At 37.2% G+C, this 16,188-nt stretch overlaps 1 protein-coding gene across 1 annotated transcript in view; it reads left to right on the plus strand.

Moving 5' to 3' along the window:
• Positions 1–15,886, plus strand: part of Tmx4 (thioredoxin related transmembrane protein 4) — a 38,244-nt gene extending 22,358 nt beyond the window's left edge. Inside the window, exons 5-8 of the mRNA XM_038331984.1 lie at positions 1,922–1,967; positions 7,272–7,373; positions 10,557–10,620; positions 11,640–15,886. Coding sequence (XP_038187912.1) covers positions 1,922–1,967; positions 7,272–7,373; positions 10,557–10,620; positions 11,640–11,989 — 562 coding nt within the window. The 3' untranslated portion in view covers positions 11,990–15,886. The remainder of the gene's footprint in view (positions 1–1,921; positions 1,968–7,271; positions 7,374–10,556; positions 10,621–11,639) is intronic.
• Positions 15,887–16,188: the final 302 nt, after the last annotated feature.

A 16,188-nucleotide genomic window follows, 5' to 3' on the forward strand; every position in this document is an offset into this window, starting at 1 on the left:
GCAATAAATATATAGAGGAACATCCCACATCAGCATTGTATGGATTGTAGGGAAGGGAAGGGGAGGGGAGGGGAGGGGAGGGGAGGGGAGGGGAGGGAAGAAGTGATACAAATAGATTTTAATTAAAATATTAGAAAGAAGAAACTGCAAGATACCTTAGGGATATTAAAGATACCTTAGGGATATTAAAACCAAGATCATGGTTTTCAGTCAGCATTCTTCTAGCATGGAGGGGAAGGGATCCTGAACCCCCACCCCTACTGAGCTATGATACTGCTGGACTCCTTTCTGAAAGAGTCAGTTTTCCTTCCTTAAGGGTGTGACTCTGGTGTGTCAAACATACTCCAGTGGATGTCCCCACACCTGGCATTGTATGACTGGCACAAATTGTAGTAGATGGGTCATAAAAAAAATAAAAAGACATAAAGCAAGGGGCAGTAGGGAGGTGGGGATGGATCTAGTAAGAGTTGTGGGTGAGTATGATCAAAATTTGTTGTGTGAAATTCTCAAAGAATTAATAAAAATATTCAAAAGGAAGAAGAAAAAGATTGTTAGCCTTGCTAGAGGTCGAGACTTTGTAAAGCTATTAAGCTGAGTACATGTGATGGTTCCCTGTGGAGAATTAATGAGCACATTTTAGAAGACTTTGACAGACTTTAAAGCCTTAGAATTTTACTTAGGAAGTAAAATAGAAGTGTGTTTGTCATAAATCTAGGACTCACTCAAAGTTAACAAGTTAAGTACTAAGCAAGTCATCAAAAGAAAAATTGAGGACCCATGAAATAACACAGGAGATAAAGATACATGGCCCCAAAGTTTGATGACCTGAGTTTGATCTCTGGGTCCCACATAGTGGAAGGAGAACACCAAAGTTTGCCTATGACTACTACATGAAGCCCACCTGTGTATTTACACAACACAATAAATGCATGTAATTAAAATTTAAAAAGGCAAATGAAAAATTAGTGCCAGTGAGGCAGAAGGAAAATCAAGGGTAAAACATTTTTTTAGAAACCAAATAAAAGATGCCAAAGAAAGAAATAATATTTATTTCCCATGAAGCCAGGAGGCAAAGAAAGATGATCTCTGACTGGTACATAGAATGCAGCAGGGTGACATTGTTATGACCTTTGCAAATAGTGGTTAGCCAGATTTAAATGGTTTCAAGACATACAACTGAAGAAATTATAAGAGAGGACTGCTCTTTGGAGAATTTTTTTCTGAAGCTTGAGGGTTGTGTGAGGGACAGAGTTGCTCAGTTCAGAAGAGGGACATGACATCATGCTGAAGAGACTGATTGGGTAGAGGTAGAGTGATTGCTAATGCAGGAAGAAGGGATGGAAGAAAGAATCATGTCATCAACAGGACACAGGATTAAGATCCACGTCACAGATTGAAAAACTGGCCTGTGTTAGGTTAGGTAGAGTTTGCTGTTGATACAAAGGTGATATGGAATACATTAGTCTCAAATTTGGTGGTAGGAAGATGAGAGTGATCACACAATAACTTCTGATTTCACTGTGATGTGCAAGGACTGCTTGTTAGCTATCAGTGCTTGTTGAGGGAGGATGTGTAGGATTGAAAGGAAGGAAAAAAGCAGATGAGGAATTACGGCATTTACATCTGGAAAGATATATTGGACAGTGTTAAGTGTTCACTTTTCAAAGTCACCAGGATATGTTATCTTTTTTACAGATATAATTTGTTCATGATTGTGGATTTTTGTACTATAATGGGATAAGGGGCCAAGGATTTGGAATGTCTTTGCAGTTTACAGCAGAATAGTTCAGAAAATGACCATGAAATATAACCTTTTTGTGAATTGAAGTTTTGATGAGTACAGGCTCAGTGAAGGTATATTACTTGGCCTGAGCTTTGCTTGGTTTTGACTGTGTGTGACCAGAGTTCTTCTCTTTCTTAGGATGTCTGGAATGGCTGGTCTTTTCAGCATCTCTGGCAAGATTTGGGTGAGTACTTTTAAACTATATTATATTTGAATATAGATTTTTTAAAAAAATGTAAAAAATAGCTTTTAAATATAGGAAAATGAAAATTTATAAGTACTTTTTATAATTCTGTTTTTAAGCTATAAAACTACTCTCGTTTTTGGTTCATCATAGTAAAATGTGCTTATAGGAAGGAATAATTTGAAGTGGTTACCATAACAGCTATGTCAGAGTCATAATTTTATTAGATTGGTGATTAAGTCCTTATAAAAAGAAAAAAGATTATGAGATGCGTTTTTTTGTTATCTCATTGTTCCCTTGGAAAATCTAGATCAAAGATTGTCTAGGCAGGCATGAAAGTCATTCTGTGTTTCTGGAACAGCAAAGTATGGCCTGAGAGAAGCTTGGTTTTGTAAACAAAGCTTTCTTTGAGCAGCCATGCTTATAGTGTCTGCTGTTTCTTGATTAGGTTGCACTGCGGTGCTGGAGTTGTGTGGCTGTCACAGAAACCAGGGGCTGTGTCACCAGTTAAAGCACTCCCTGTTGTGTGTGCTTGTAGAGTGACACGTAGTCACTTCAGTGTTAGAACACTTACTTAGACCAAATGTTTAATTATTTATTAGTTTTTAATATATCATTAGTTTTTAATATGTTTATTTCTGTCACTTCTCTGTAGGAGCTTAATACCATAGATTGATCTTTTATTGTGTTTGAATTGCTTGCTTCCTGGTTCTAAATAACACAGTGCTTTAAACTTACTGTTTATTTTTGAACTAATGCTAATAATAGAAGACTTAAGATAAAATTTTGTAGCAGTTTGTGTGTGTGTGTGTGTGTTTGTGTGTGTGTGTGAGTGTGTGTGTGTGTGCTATTTGTGTATATGATCTCTTGCAACTAGTTTGGGACATCTCTTATCTTTTCTTACATATTCAGAAATGTTCATAGCAAGTTATAGTGAGATGAAGTACAACCACAAGATCCCTTTCTTGAAGCCTACAGGAAGCCTGTTAGATTAAGTCTTGTAGATATTTAGAGACAGACTAAAAAAGGGGAAAAGAAGCCTTGGCTACCACTGAAGAAGCCTCACTGGCTGCTCCCATGCAAGAAAGATATTAAGGGGATTCTGGAATGGGTGTGAAAGGGATCATGGACTTGTTCCTGAACTCCTCAAGAGTATACCTCCTCTGATACAGGTGAGCTCCAAAACATAGTCTGTCCTTTAGAGCTACTGCAGCTTTGACTGAGACAGTGTAGTACTGGCTGCAGCAGTTCAGATGTCTAGAGTTCATGGAGGACTTGATCAGACCACTTATAGAAATAACCTTATTTCTTTAACGATCATTTCATTTAGTCCCTTCATGCAAATATATATGTAGCAAAAAATAGCTCTAACTGAATCATCTGGCAAAGTACTTAATAGAATATAAAGTTTAGTATAATCAGCTGATATTTTAAAACATTTTCAGTAAAATAGAGTAGGATACTTTTATGTAATGAAAGCAGATAACATTGAGCAAGTATCAGTACTTTGGCCCAAGGAAACATGATTAAGGAAACAGAAACATAAAAATGTAAAGCTAAACTTTATTTCTTATAATTAACTACATATATAACTTCATAATACCACAATTACATTCATAAAGGTCTCTAAAGCCATTGTGAACTCAAAGTAAGCAGATGGAATTTTATATCTGTGATTGTAAAAGCAATTGTATTAATTTTAGTCCTTAGTAATAATTATTTAGTCATTGGTCTTCAGTAATAATTAATTTCCTAAGAAAACCATAGTGTTGTAGAATTTCTTTTCAAATAGATCCCTTGAAGGATAAGCTGATATAAGAAACTTAAAGAGAAACTTAGTGAAATGTGATAATACTTTCAGATACTAAACAGTATTGAACCAGAAAACCATGATTCAGAGGCAAATAACTTCTTTGTACTTTAACAACTCACTTAGAAATTAAGTGTTTTAATCATTTGTTTTGGAGAAAAGGTGTATGACGCTGTGCAGAAGAATTTAAACTTCACATTATTCATCCACAGTTTGTTAATTCCAGCCTCATGAGTAAGGTAAAGCAGCAGGTATTCATAAATCAAGTTCAAAAATACTTCCATGAGTCAGCCCAGAGACTGAGTGACCTTTAGTGTTTTCTGTTTGGCATATTTCAAGGCGTAAGCCCAGTAATGACAATGAGTCATCAAGCAAAGCATAAACTGTTCCATACACATTTTTCACCTAAAACCAGAGCTGAATAATACCTCTTAAAACTTTAGAGTTGGGAGCCACCTTCCAAAACAACTTCAGGAAGAAAGGATTCGCCTCAGTTCACAGTTCCACTGCAGGGTAGGCTGGCATCTCAGACGCTAGCTGAAATTGTAGAGGGAAGAGAGAGACTAATATAACAAGCTGGGAGGTGGTAGGTCTGGGTGCAGGAGCTACTGTGGGAGAGGAATAACTAACATTAAAGACCTTTAGAAAAAAGCCTTATGAAAACCTAATATGGAAGCATTCCAAAATACATGCTTATACATATGAAAAAAGAGTTTAAATGGAGTTAGTTATCCTAGAAGAGGGATACAGTAATTCTCTAATAAATTTGTGAACAAAGAAAAACCCCAGTTACCTCCTTTTGAGTTGTTAGCCAGTGGGATCCCATAGACCTGCAACATACACGCTATTGTCATTGCTCTTGGTTACTCTCGAGAACTTGATGATAGCACTCTACTGCTGAAGACACCACAGACTTGAGTCACAAAGCATGGAGAATTCAAATGGCTTTAAACCTAGAAGCCTCATCTGTCATAATGCTGAAAGGTGATATACATGCCCCTGGAGGAGAAAATTCATCATCAGTCTTACCCAGCTGTATACTTTGTGAGCTACAATAGTGACTGTCCTGGTAATATATACCCTCTGGTGGAATAGTGGCACCAGTGTTAAGGGAGTAACTGACTACTTACTTATTTGATTTAAGGCCTGCTCCTTGAGATGGGCCCCATACTTAGAAGTGTTATTGGGGCCAGAAACCTGTGGATAGGCCACTCATTGGCCCTAAGAGAAAACCTGTTGCTTTTGTTCTGCTAAATGGACACAATATTAAAATGACTCCTAATGATTTGTTGCTATACCCAATATTAGTACATCTCTCAGCATTTAGGAGATAATCTCCTTGCAGTGCATGGCAGTTAACACAAAGACCCACAACTGACAGTCAATATGCAGATAATAGAAGGTTACAGAGTACTCAGCCCTAAATGGGACATTTCTGACATACCCCTCTTGGGGATCATTGAGGATGAGGGGCCCAAAAGATGTGAGAGCTAACAATGATATATGACTATAAGAAAACAATGTTTTCCAAGACATAATGAGGAAATTACACAGATGAACAGATAGTCCTGTGACTACATGCATAGGACTTGGGCAAGCTTCAGCCAGACAAAATTCCAGCATACAGGGTGAAAGGCTACATATCAAGGCAAGTACCACACCCAAAATATTTGAGTAACAAATTTTGTCTTTTGTTTTTAAAAGAAAAATTGGTAAAAGAAACCAGGTTGGGTAGGTGGCTAGGTGAGGGGTAATGCTACAAGGATTTGTGGAAGAGATGTTGAATATGCTCAAAATATATTGTATGAAATTTGCAAAGAATTATTAAAAATATTAGAGGCGGGAGTGTCAGAACTGAGGTCAGGCTCAAACTTTTAAGCCTACCCCTTTGTGATCTACTTTCACCAACCCTGCCTCTTCCCTTGAAATTCTACAGCTACTGAAAACAGTGCAGTCAAGTGTATACCAAGCATTCATGCATGTGCCTGTGGGGGACATTTCTTATCCAAGCCATAATACTCTGCCTCTGGTGCCCATATGACAAGAAGCATACAACCCCTACTTTAAAAGTCCTCATAGTTAGTTATAGTTCAGTGATGTTCAGAATTATGTGGCCTCTTCTAAGACTCAGGGCAGCCTCTTCACCATGAGCTGTAAAGTAAAAGAACATTTTTAGCATATGGCAAGACATTCTGTAAGTGGTAAAATAGTGGCGTAGCAAGGAAAGTTTGATTGAAGTGAGACAAATTCAGCAGAACCACTAACACACCTTGCAACTGTAGTTCCTGCATCTAGAACTCATGCTGACATTATCTGGGCGTCAATACTGTGAACTGAGAGCTCACATAGTCTCTCTCTTGGGTTGTTCACTAGATGCCCACAATTTTTTTGACTAAAGCCCTATATTTCTTACAGCGTCAGCAATCTAGGATCTCTCTGACCACTTAAATTTTACCTTCATGGCTTTGCATAATAGCCATAACAGGGCTTCCTTTGCAGAGAGTTTGTACTATTTGGCCTCAGCAGCTTTCTGAGTCTTTGTGATCCTTTCATGCTTTTGATATGCATGCCCGTAAAACCATTACTATGTGAATTCTGCTGCTAGGCTACATCAGCGAGAGATGGAGCCTAAGTGGTGAGGCTTTGAATTGTTGGATTGTTCTGGTCAGTAACAATTTTTGTTTGTTTACATGTTTCTCATTCAGAACATGTCAGGTTAAAATATTTAATTTCTTAGCATAAACTAAAAATCTAATAAGAATAACTTAGATTTTAGAAAATATAAAATTAAAGTAGAAACTTGAACTCATTGTGTATGTGTGTGTTGTGTGTGAGAGAGAAAGAGAGAGAGAGAGGGTATGTGTGTGTGTTTTGGGAAGATCATTCAGTAATTGTTTCTGTGGGCTCTAATGTCTAAATTGTAGCCTTTTAATCTTGTGCCTAGTAATTGATTGGATTATAGTTTGTAGTCTAAAACAATATGACTTATCATGAAGAAGTATAGGCCCAGCAAGTCTACCTCTAAATAGGCTTTAATTTGAAATGAACATTTCATATCTGTAATTCACATATTGTTTAATATTAGGAAAAGTAAATATGGAGACATTTTAAATAGTTCATGCTCTAAGGCATAACTTGGCTTTACATAAAAATTGATAATGGGTTTCATATTTTAATAAATCATGTTGGGATTAAATATGGAGGAATAGGTAATGATTTGGCAAAGATAATTAGAAAACCTTCTATAATGGGAGAAAGAATTGATAAGGCAATTTGATCAGACCTCTATCAAGATCTTGAGCTCTAAAGAATAATATTACTGAATATGATTTTGATAATTATTCTGTTCATAATGCTACAAACATTGACTTCTTCATTAGTAATTATTAATTATAAACTTTGGGTACATATGTGGAGAGATATTTTGTAGACTGGAGTTACAGCTAGAAAATCCTGCACTGCAAGTAAGCGTTTTATTTCCATTTTGATTTCAGCACCTTCACAACTATTTCACAGTGACTCTTGGAATTCCTGCATGGTGTTCTTACGTCTTTTTTGTCATTGCTACTTTGGTGTTTGGCCTGTTCATGGGTCTGGTAAGATAATGCCAGTCATTTTTTCTTTTCCATTAAACAAAGGATATCATATAAATTAAAAGGTGACCATGAAAGGAAAAGCACATAAATAATCATTTTGTGTCATTTAAGCAGTGAATTTGCTTATTGGTTGCAGTGGTAATGTGTAATATAGTGGGAGATGCATTATCACCCTCTTTTCTCTAAAATATTCTGAAGATTAATGCTGCCGAGGATATGCACAGTGATCAATGAAAACTAAATACCATACTTGAATGGGAGTCGTTTTCCATCCAAGATAGCCAAGCTAGCTGTGATTTCACACAAAGATCCTTGCTTTGAGCACTGTAGAAATGTAGAATGGACCTAATGAGTTAAATAAAAGACAATTTTTCTTGTTTTTATCCTTCAGTTGAATATCTAATCCTGACCAGATTCTTAGAATACCCTCTTGTTCCCTGGGATTGTTTTTTGTTAGATAATATAAATAATATCAGTAAGAAAAAAATTCAAAGTAAATCATTATGTCCTCATTGGGCATGAAAATTTGTATCCATATATCTTCTTTTTAGGTATTAGTGAAAGTTGCAAAAATACATTGACTTACTTAAATACAGAAGTTGCCATACATGCTTTGTGATTTTTTTTATGTAAATATTTTAAATGTTTCACTTAACCTATACACGAACATGTTGATTGCATATTAAACTCTAATTAGGATAATACGCCTTTTGGAAAGTTTTGTTGGTTATTGATTATGTAGTTTCTAGTTGTGAAACATATAGGTAAAGTGTAGAGTTTTGATAAGTGTAGTTACATTTTCTAATGAAACTTGGCTTTCTAGGAAGGTCTTAAAAAGTCTAAAATGGCTGGTCATTGATCTCATAGTTAAGTCACAACTTGGTGCGAGACAGTAACTCTAGAAAACTGAAGAGGCTTAACCTCTTTCATGGTTGTTCTTTATTCACACTGTAGCTCATTTTTGAGTTTAGCTTCCGATGTTAACTTTAGAAGGGGGTTGGAACATGGCTACCTATATGAATCATTATTTAGGCCCCATCTATGTTTTGTTTTATGAATGCTCTTGCTAACAGACATAGCCCACTTGCCCTGGTTTAACGGAATTTGACTCTACAAAAATAGAATGTTAGTTCTGTGCATCCCCTGCCTTTTCTTTAGTACTAGTTTTTCTTTCTTTTCTTTTTCTTCCTTTTGTTGTTCTTTTTTCTTTTTTAATCAGAATGTTTGGAAACTACATGAGTATGGGCTCTTTCAGGGGATACAGTATGAGAAAGATCCTAGGTGAATCAAAGGTGGAGACATTGGCAGTGTAGGTGGGTATGGCAAAACAAGTGAATACTGCTCAGCTAAGGTTTAGAATTTCATTCCTATGCATAGAGTTTGTTTGGAAAGTTAGATTAAAAGAATATTTATGAGGGTTATGAGATGCTTATAGTAACTTAGAAACTGACAATGGCCCTTGAAACAGAAAGCAGTCTTGAACTGAGAGTATCTATTAAGAATAGACTTTCCTCCTTGTTTCTGAGGAAGAAGGCATAATGGATTTGTGTACAACATAAACAGATCTTGATGATGGACTAGCACATGAACAACTTTGTGAGTGGTGGCAGGGGAACATAGTTAAGTGACCTGTCCAAGACCACTTAGCCAATGCTAGAAAAAGTCAAGACTGAGCTGTGAGTCTCTTCTAGGCTGTGGTACTCAGTTAGCCCAATACTGTTATGCATGTCACTTGCTCTCTCTGGAAGTTGTTGGAAATGCCAGAAATATTGGATTATTAAAATGTTCTACCTCCTTGTGAAATTAAATAAAAATAGTCACCAAAGTTAGTAAACACATGACATTTACTTTAAAAATTTGATTTTCAAACTTGGTCTTTCAGATGGAAATGTTTTCATCTTTGCTGTCTAAACCAGTTAAACAGCTTGAGACTTATTTCTCAATCCACAAGTCTTTCCTTCACCCCATTGTCTTCTCTTATGGGTGCCATTGCCTGCAATTCCTGGTCCTCTATATATCCATAAATATTAGTAACCCCACTTGGAGAAACTAGAGGAGCCAGACAGCCATTTCCCATCATCTACTGTGCCTAGGACCTTAGATCCTCCTCTGTCAAATGGAAGTCTGAACCCTACATTGAATGTAATCTCTATCTCTAAAGTATCAGGGTGCTTTATTTATGGTTCATATGAAACACTTCATCCATATTTCTGTATAGTTAAACTGCTGCCCTCTTCAACATTTCTACCTTAGCTGTTAACATGGATCTTGAACCTAAGTTAAACAAATGAATATATGAATAGTTATAGTCTTGAATACAAAGTAGGATGCATTTGTTTTTTAATGTAGTCCACAGGAGTATGGCTTCAACAATTAAAATTTCAAAGCACCTGTAAAATACTAGTATAATAAAGTGCTATTCATGTTTTTGAAATCTGGTTGCTTATTTAAAAAGAAGTCTTCCTCTGTAGGTTAACTAACAAAAAGAGGAAATATGCAAGCAAACTATGCATGTGTGCCATGCCTCTAATAGCAGTGCCTGTATTCCTGTAGCCAGGAGGCTGGGAGAGAATTGCAAAGTCCAAGGACAGTCAGGTAGAATGCCTGATGGACATCTACAAGAACGAGAGTTGGGTGGTATAACCTGGTACTTGGGCGGCTTCTTCCAGGTGCTATCTTCTGTTTGGTAACACAGAGCAGTGAAATGTTGCAGTTGGAGAGTCTGGTTCCATGTAACTCTACACTTCTGGGCACAAGCCAACAGTTTTGTTAATATGACCCATGCTTGTCTCTGGGTATGGAACGAGGGCAGAGGTGATCATTGCCTTAAGAAATTTGTAGTTTTTCAAGGAAAAAAAAACTTGTTTAATATAGTATAAAATCATGCATACAGTCAAGATAAGAGGTGAAGCCAGCCAGTCTCTGCTTAAAATAGAATTTAATTCTCAATTGCAGAATTTTCTTTTATATGGGCAGTTTTTTTTTTAAAAAAAAATACTCAAGAGTATTCCATATCCCTGGATTACCCTCAAGGTAAAGCTAAAGCTCATCTGTATCTTTCTCAAGGCTGTTACTAGCTGCTAAGTGTCTAAGGATGTCTGGGTATGGGACACAAATCTGATGTTGAGGCTGGATGGCAGTTTGTCTTCTTTACTCAGTGTGGAGTCATTTTGTTCCCTCCAGGTCCTGGTGGTAATCTCAGAATGCTTCTACGTGCCACTTCCAAGAGTTTCATCTGAACGCTCTGGTGAGAAGTTCACATGGGTGGAATTTTTAGAGTTTTGTGGTATTCTGTCTGCGGCTCTGCATTTGATACTAACATCTAATCACTGAGCATTCAGTTACCTCCATTGAGTTCCTTAAAAATGTTTTCTCCATATAAATTTGAATAAAATTTACTTTCCTTTTTTAAAAATTAGAAAATACTTCCTATTGAAGATTGCATTTTCCTCTTGGGCTTACTCCCCTCATTTTTCAGTGGACAATTTTATTGATTAGGAGTGAAGGTTTCTATGAGGAACTCACATATATTGAGTCTCTAAGATAGCTTGTCACTCTCTCAAGTCCTTAGTTTTCCCAAATCTGCATGTATTTACTTTACTTCTGGGCCTAATTGGCTCTGAAGTTGATGGCCTTTATTCGTAGTGTTGCATTTCCTCAGGAGTTTAAATAAGGTCATGTCTTTAGTTCTTGAAAATGTGAAGACTTCATAGATAGCTAAGTAACATGTCTGACCTTCAGCATTGTGGAGTGTGAAAGGGAGCCAGTGTATAAACTGCTGTGGGGTTCTCTGTGTACAAGCCCAGCCCAAGTGATGTTATAGTGCTAAAGTTCATTCAGTAGCTATCAATATTCCTAACTCCTATTTTATCAGTTTAACTTTGTGGTAAGAGGAGGCCTTTTCTCTGACTTTGGCCTCAAACTCTTAGGGAACAGGACTCTGCTTGGTTCAGCTTGTCTGAAATAGTTGCTATGACCAAAGATTCGCTGAGATTTTTACACTGAATGTAATACATAGTACAAACAAAACTTTGCACTCTATTCCCATCTGCTCTGCCATCAAGTCAGTGATGCTCCTGTAGGGAGAGAGTAAATCTCTAGATGGGGCTAAGCTGCAACCAGAAAACCTGATCACATGATGCCAACACTTCGGAGGAGAAATCTCCTCAGTTTATTCACCTCATGGTTAAACTGTGAGTTAATGACTAAATTGCCATGATTTATCCAGAGTGAATTTCCCCCCCTCTGTTTCTCTTCTGTTCATAGAGCAGGATCAGAGGCCGGAGGATGTTCGTGGAGCTGAACAGCTGCAGGATGCAGAAGAAGAAAAGGATGACTCAAATGAAGAAGAAAACAAAGACAGTCTTGTGGATGATGAGGAAGAGAAAGAGGACCTTGGAGATGAGGATGAAGTAGAGGAATATGAGGAAGAGGACAACCTGGCAGGCATCATGGATGAGGAAAGAAGTGATGCCAATGACCAGGAAGTACTACAGGAAGGCAGTGTGTCCCAGAAGGAACGTGAACCTGATGAAGCTCATTCAGTGGATACGCAGAAGGTGGTGGAAGACTCATTGAGGCAGCGCAAGAGTCAGCATGCAAACAAGGAACCATAGATTTCATGATGCCATTTCTAAAAATATAGGCAAGAAAAATAAGTCTGCTTCCCTCTCGTCTGCAGTTTAAGCCAAATCTTTAGCTTGTATTTAGTTTTTAATTTTTTTCATGAATGAACAGTGTTTACTCTTGAAAGATGATCTCTGGTCCTGTGGTCACATGGTAGTAAGCCTCTGTGTCCTAAAGAGAGTCAGAGACAGCACTCAGCCACCATGGTGTAAGGATCTTTGCAGGGATTTAGGTGGAGAACAAGTTGATATACTTGGGGGCCAAAGAATCAACCAGAGGACTCCTCTCCAGTCCTCCATAGCACCTTTAGAAACGAGGCTGCTGGCCTAAACAAAATGAGAGCAAAACCACATTGGTCCTGAACACCCTGGAAGTATAGGAAGAATCTTCATTGTTAAGCATTGTTTTTGTCATGTAAGAAACATTGGGTACCACAGCCCCCGAAACACTCTCTTGGGGCCAGAAATTCTAGAGACCTGGGTATAAATACAACTTGAGAAAGATGCTGGCGAGTCATCTGAGCTCCCTTGATCTCTGTTGTCTTTTATTTTCTTCATTTAATTCCTGTGGCTTCTCCACTGTGGGACTGAAGATTACCACATGTTTTATAACTGCTCTGTAGTGAGAGCAGCAGATATCAGGAGATGTCAGGAGTCTGGATCCATTACTCTCATTTGACTCAAGGCTGTAGGTAATCAGTAACCACTGCTGATGAGGCTGGGACTGTCAAGTATCTCAAAGGCATGTAACGTAATCTTTGGAAATTCGAAAGGTAGTAGGGCTTTCATCGGGCTGGTACAGACAAACAGCTGGTTTTGGTCAGCCTGTAATACTTCCAGGATAACTTCTTCAAGAGTTCCTTTAGCCACATTCTTTGTTTTTCTGAACCCCAAAGTGTGCCGGCTTCAGATCTGTGTTGTTTAGTTTCCACCTCAAGGGGTTCCTGCCTCAAGAAACACATTAATAATAACTGAGAAACATGTCTACTTTTCTTTTGTGCTTTTGGTGAAAAAAATCTATGAAAGTCAATTTCAAGAGATGAAAGATTTGATTTTGTTTCTGTCTTCCTTAATCCTCTAGAGAATTGTATCATCTCTCCCTACTCAATCTGGTATCAGTATCAAGCAAACCCAGCATCTTAAAAAATTTCTCTCCAACTCCTCTCTTACTCTTTAAGGCCTTAGAATAAATTCATAAAGTCAAATTCTAGGTATATGAAATATGCCTAAAGTCAATCTTCTATGTAACCCTTGGATTGAGTCAGAATAATGAGTCTGTCATGTTTAAAAAGGTTATGTAGTTTTCTCTGTATTAGCTGCCAACAGAAGGTTCACTGGTGATGGGGTTCAGAATCTGCCCTCCTGTACTGCATGATGCTGCTACAAACCTTGCACAAAGGAAGATTTTCTTGTGACAATCCATTCTTTATAAATGTTTTTATTTCATCTTTGTAACGTAGTTAACTGTTAATTCAAGGCTGAGACCGTCATAGAACAAAGGAAAAGGTGACCTTCCTGCCCTTTCATGTTCCTGTCCTCTGACACATCTTTACTCAAAAGACCCATGGTTCTGTGGTGGCCTTTATCTTCCTGCTAGAGCTAAGATGCTCCTTCTCTCCTGCCAGTGGATTTCTTCCCTTGTTATAGTAAACCTAGGTCAGTGAGTGGGAAAGGGAAGACTCCGTGTCTCTGTTCTGAGTAGTACCCCTCCTGCAAACTGAAGTACTGGGTTTTAATGGGATGTTTAACTAGAGGGAAGGCTTGAGAATTAGTCTGCCTTAGCTTTTAGAAATGTTTCAGTGCCAGTTTCCAGTTAGATCAAACAGTACTTGATTATACAATGAGATTATACATTTTCTTAAAAATACTTAAAATAAGTAGGAAGGTAGGAGAAAAAAGTCATAAAGAAGAAGGTCCAGTCCAGTAAAATTATATTTATCTGTAGGAATTATTTTTCCTAGCCTTTCCTTTTTTTTAACATCCTGGCAAAAAATTGGGTTTCTAGTAAAGATATCCAGTAAGTACTTACTAATTTAATTTATTTCTGTTTGACAGCCTTTAGGTTTATTTTCAATACTGATTTGATATTAAATTAAAGGAGAAAAGTCAACTTAGAATTAGATCAACAATTAATATGTTTTATTTTTGTGTACATTATAAATTTAATCCAGAAGTTAAGTGCATGGAAAAATGATTATATATATATATATATACATATATATACATATATGTATATATATATATATATATATAAACTAACTATGCTTCTCCTCCACTGCCATATCTGCTATTTAATTGTAGAATACTATTTTCTGTATGTTAAAATTGGGTAAATGAGATAGTAACTGTGGAATAAGGGTGTGCAGTGCTTTATGTACAGATAGTTAGGATAAGGTGCCTTGTTCTTTTTTGGAATGTCTGAAAACTCCAGTTACCTCTCTTTTTTTGAATTTCTTTTACTGTTCATTTCTTTATCTGTGCTGAACCACGCCAGCTTGCTTAGAATCTCCTGGAGGTATCTGTGCTGAACTACGCCAGCTTGCTTAGAATCTCCTGGAGGCAGTGCACAGGAAACTACACTTTTTTGTTGTTTTTATTGTTTTTTGTTTTGAAGGATAATCATGGGACAGATAAGTGCTGGCTAATTCACTTCACAGCCATTGAACTGCAAGGCAGTCACTACAGTCTCGTAGTAGAATCTGTACCTGTTATCTAATAATTAGTGCAATAGAAGGGAAAGAAGCTTGAGACAGATCAGCTTTGACATTTGAGAAAGCCACTCATTTACGTTTTAGGTGCAAACCCGTGACTTATAATTAACACATCGTCACATGATTTGAGTGTGTAAGTTTGAATAAGTATATCTTGTAACATCTTTGGGGGAGGTAATTAAAATGCTAGTTAAAGGCTTATCTACTGTGTGACATTTTGCAAGATGGGAAACAATAGAGTCTAAAGGAAAGTTTTAAAGGATTAAAAGGGGTGAATGTTATTTCAGCAAAAAATCCTAAGCCTCAAGTGAGAGAAAGAAGGGGAGATGAGTACTTTTGTTGGTGTTTGCAGGTTTTCTGTGTTCTTCCTTTTAGTGTCCTGCTGTTTTTTCTGCCAGTATTGTATTTGTGCAGTTGACTAGCTGTCAGATCTGTCAACTGTTTGGAAAGTATTTGTGTAAATATTTGTGCCAACAGAGACTCTCAGAGTATTGTGTCTCATTACCTCATTCTTGGATTTGCTCCTCTTGAGATTGTAGCTTGTCTGATAGAAGCCAAGGTTGAGTCTGATGAAATCTGCTGGATTAGTTCTTTGAGCAGCTACCCAAAGCAGGAGGTTCAACTGAGAAAAACCTTGGTCAGCTTCAGCCTAGCACATGGACCTCACAGTCATATTCTCTAAAGTTGTGTGTAGACTGTGATTCTGTTTACATGTGGCTATGACTTGTTTCTAATGTGGTTGAATTTCATTTGTTTCTAGACAGCTTTGTAGAAATGCAGTTTTTATACTAAAACTGTTCATTTGTAAGTCTGTACATTATAAAATGTCTATGTTTATTGTTTGTATTAATTTTGATTATTTATCCCACTGTATTTATTTTACTGTATCTATGTATTCTGTGCTCTCTCAAATAGATGTGTAGCAACTGAAATAAGAAATCAGTGTATTGTTTCAAGTACTGCATTGCCTGCATTACAAATTCTCTGATCAGGGGATTGTACATAACCTTGAGCCTACATACTGCCATTTTATTGTCAAGCTCCATTTGTGTCAAAATTTAATTAATGGTAGTGATGACCAATGAAACAGAATGGTATATTGCTTTTTCATATAAATATTTTCACACAAAAAGTATTTGTGGAGGCAGTTGAAAATATTACTTTGTTAAGAAAATAATTTTCTTCTGTGTTTATTCTCTGACTTCATTTTCCACCTCTTTTACCTGAACTTGGTGAAATCTCTGCCATGTGCTCAAGGTTAATGCCAAAGATGTGAGGGCTTCTCAACACATCACAGTCTTTGTACTGCCTGGAAAGTCTCAGGGTACTTGCTATGGCCAGGGCTGGCATTTAGTAAGTGACTGCTCTTCCTCCAAGATGCTGGCCTTCCTGGTCTCCTAGGATTTATAGAAGAGTCTTCTTTCAACTTACCTGTTCCCAGCACTGCAGCAATCAGAAGCACAGAGGCGTAAAGGTGAG

This window comes from Arvicola amphibius, chromosome 5 (assembly GCF_903992535.2).
Source record: "Arvicola amphibius chromosome 5, mArvAmp1.2, whole genome shotgun sequence".
NCBI classification, from domain to species: Eukaryota; Metazoa; Chordata; class Mammalia; order Rodentia; family Cricetidae; genus Arvicola; species Arvicola amphibius.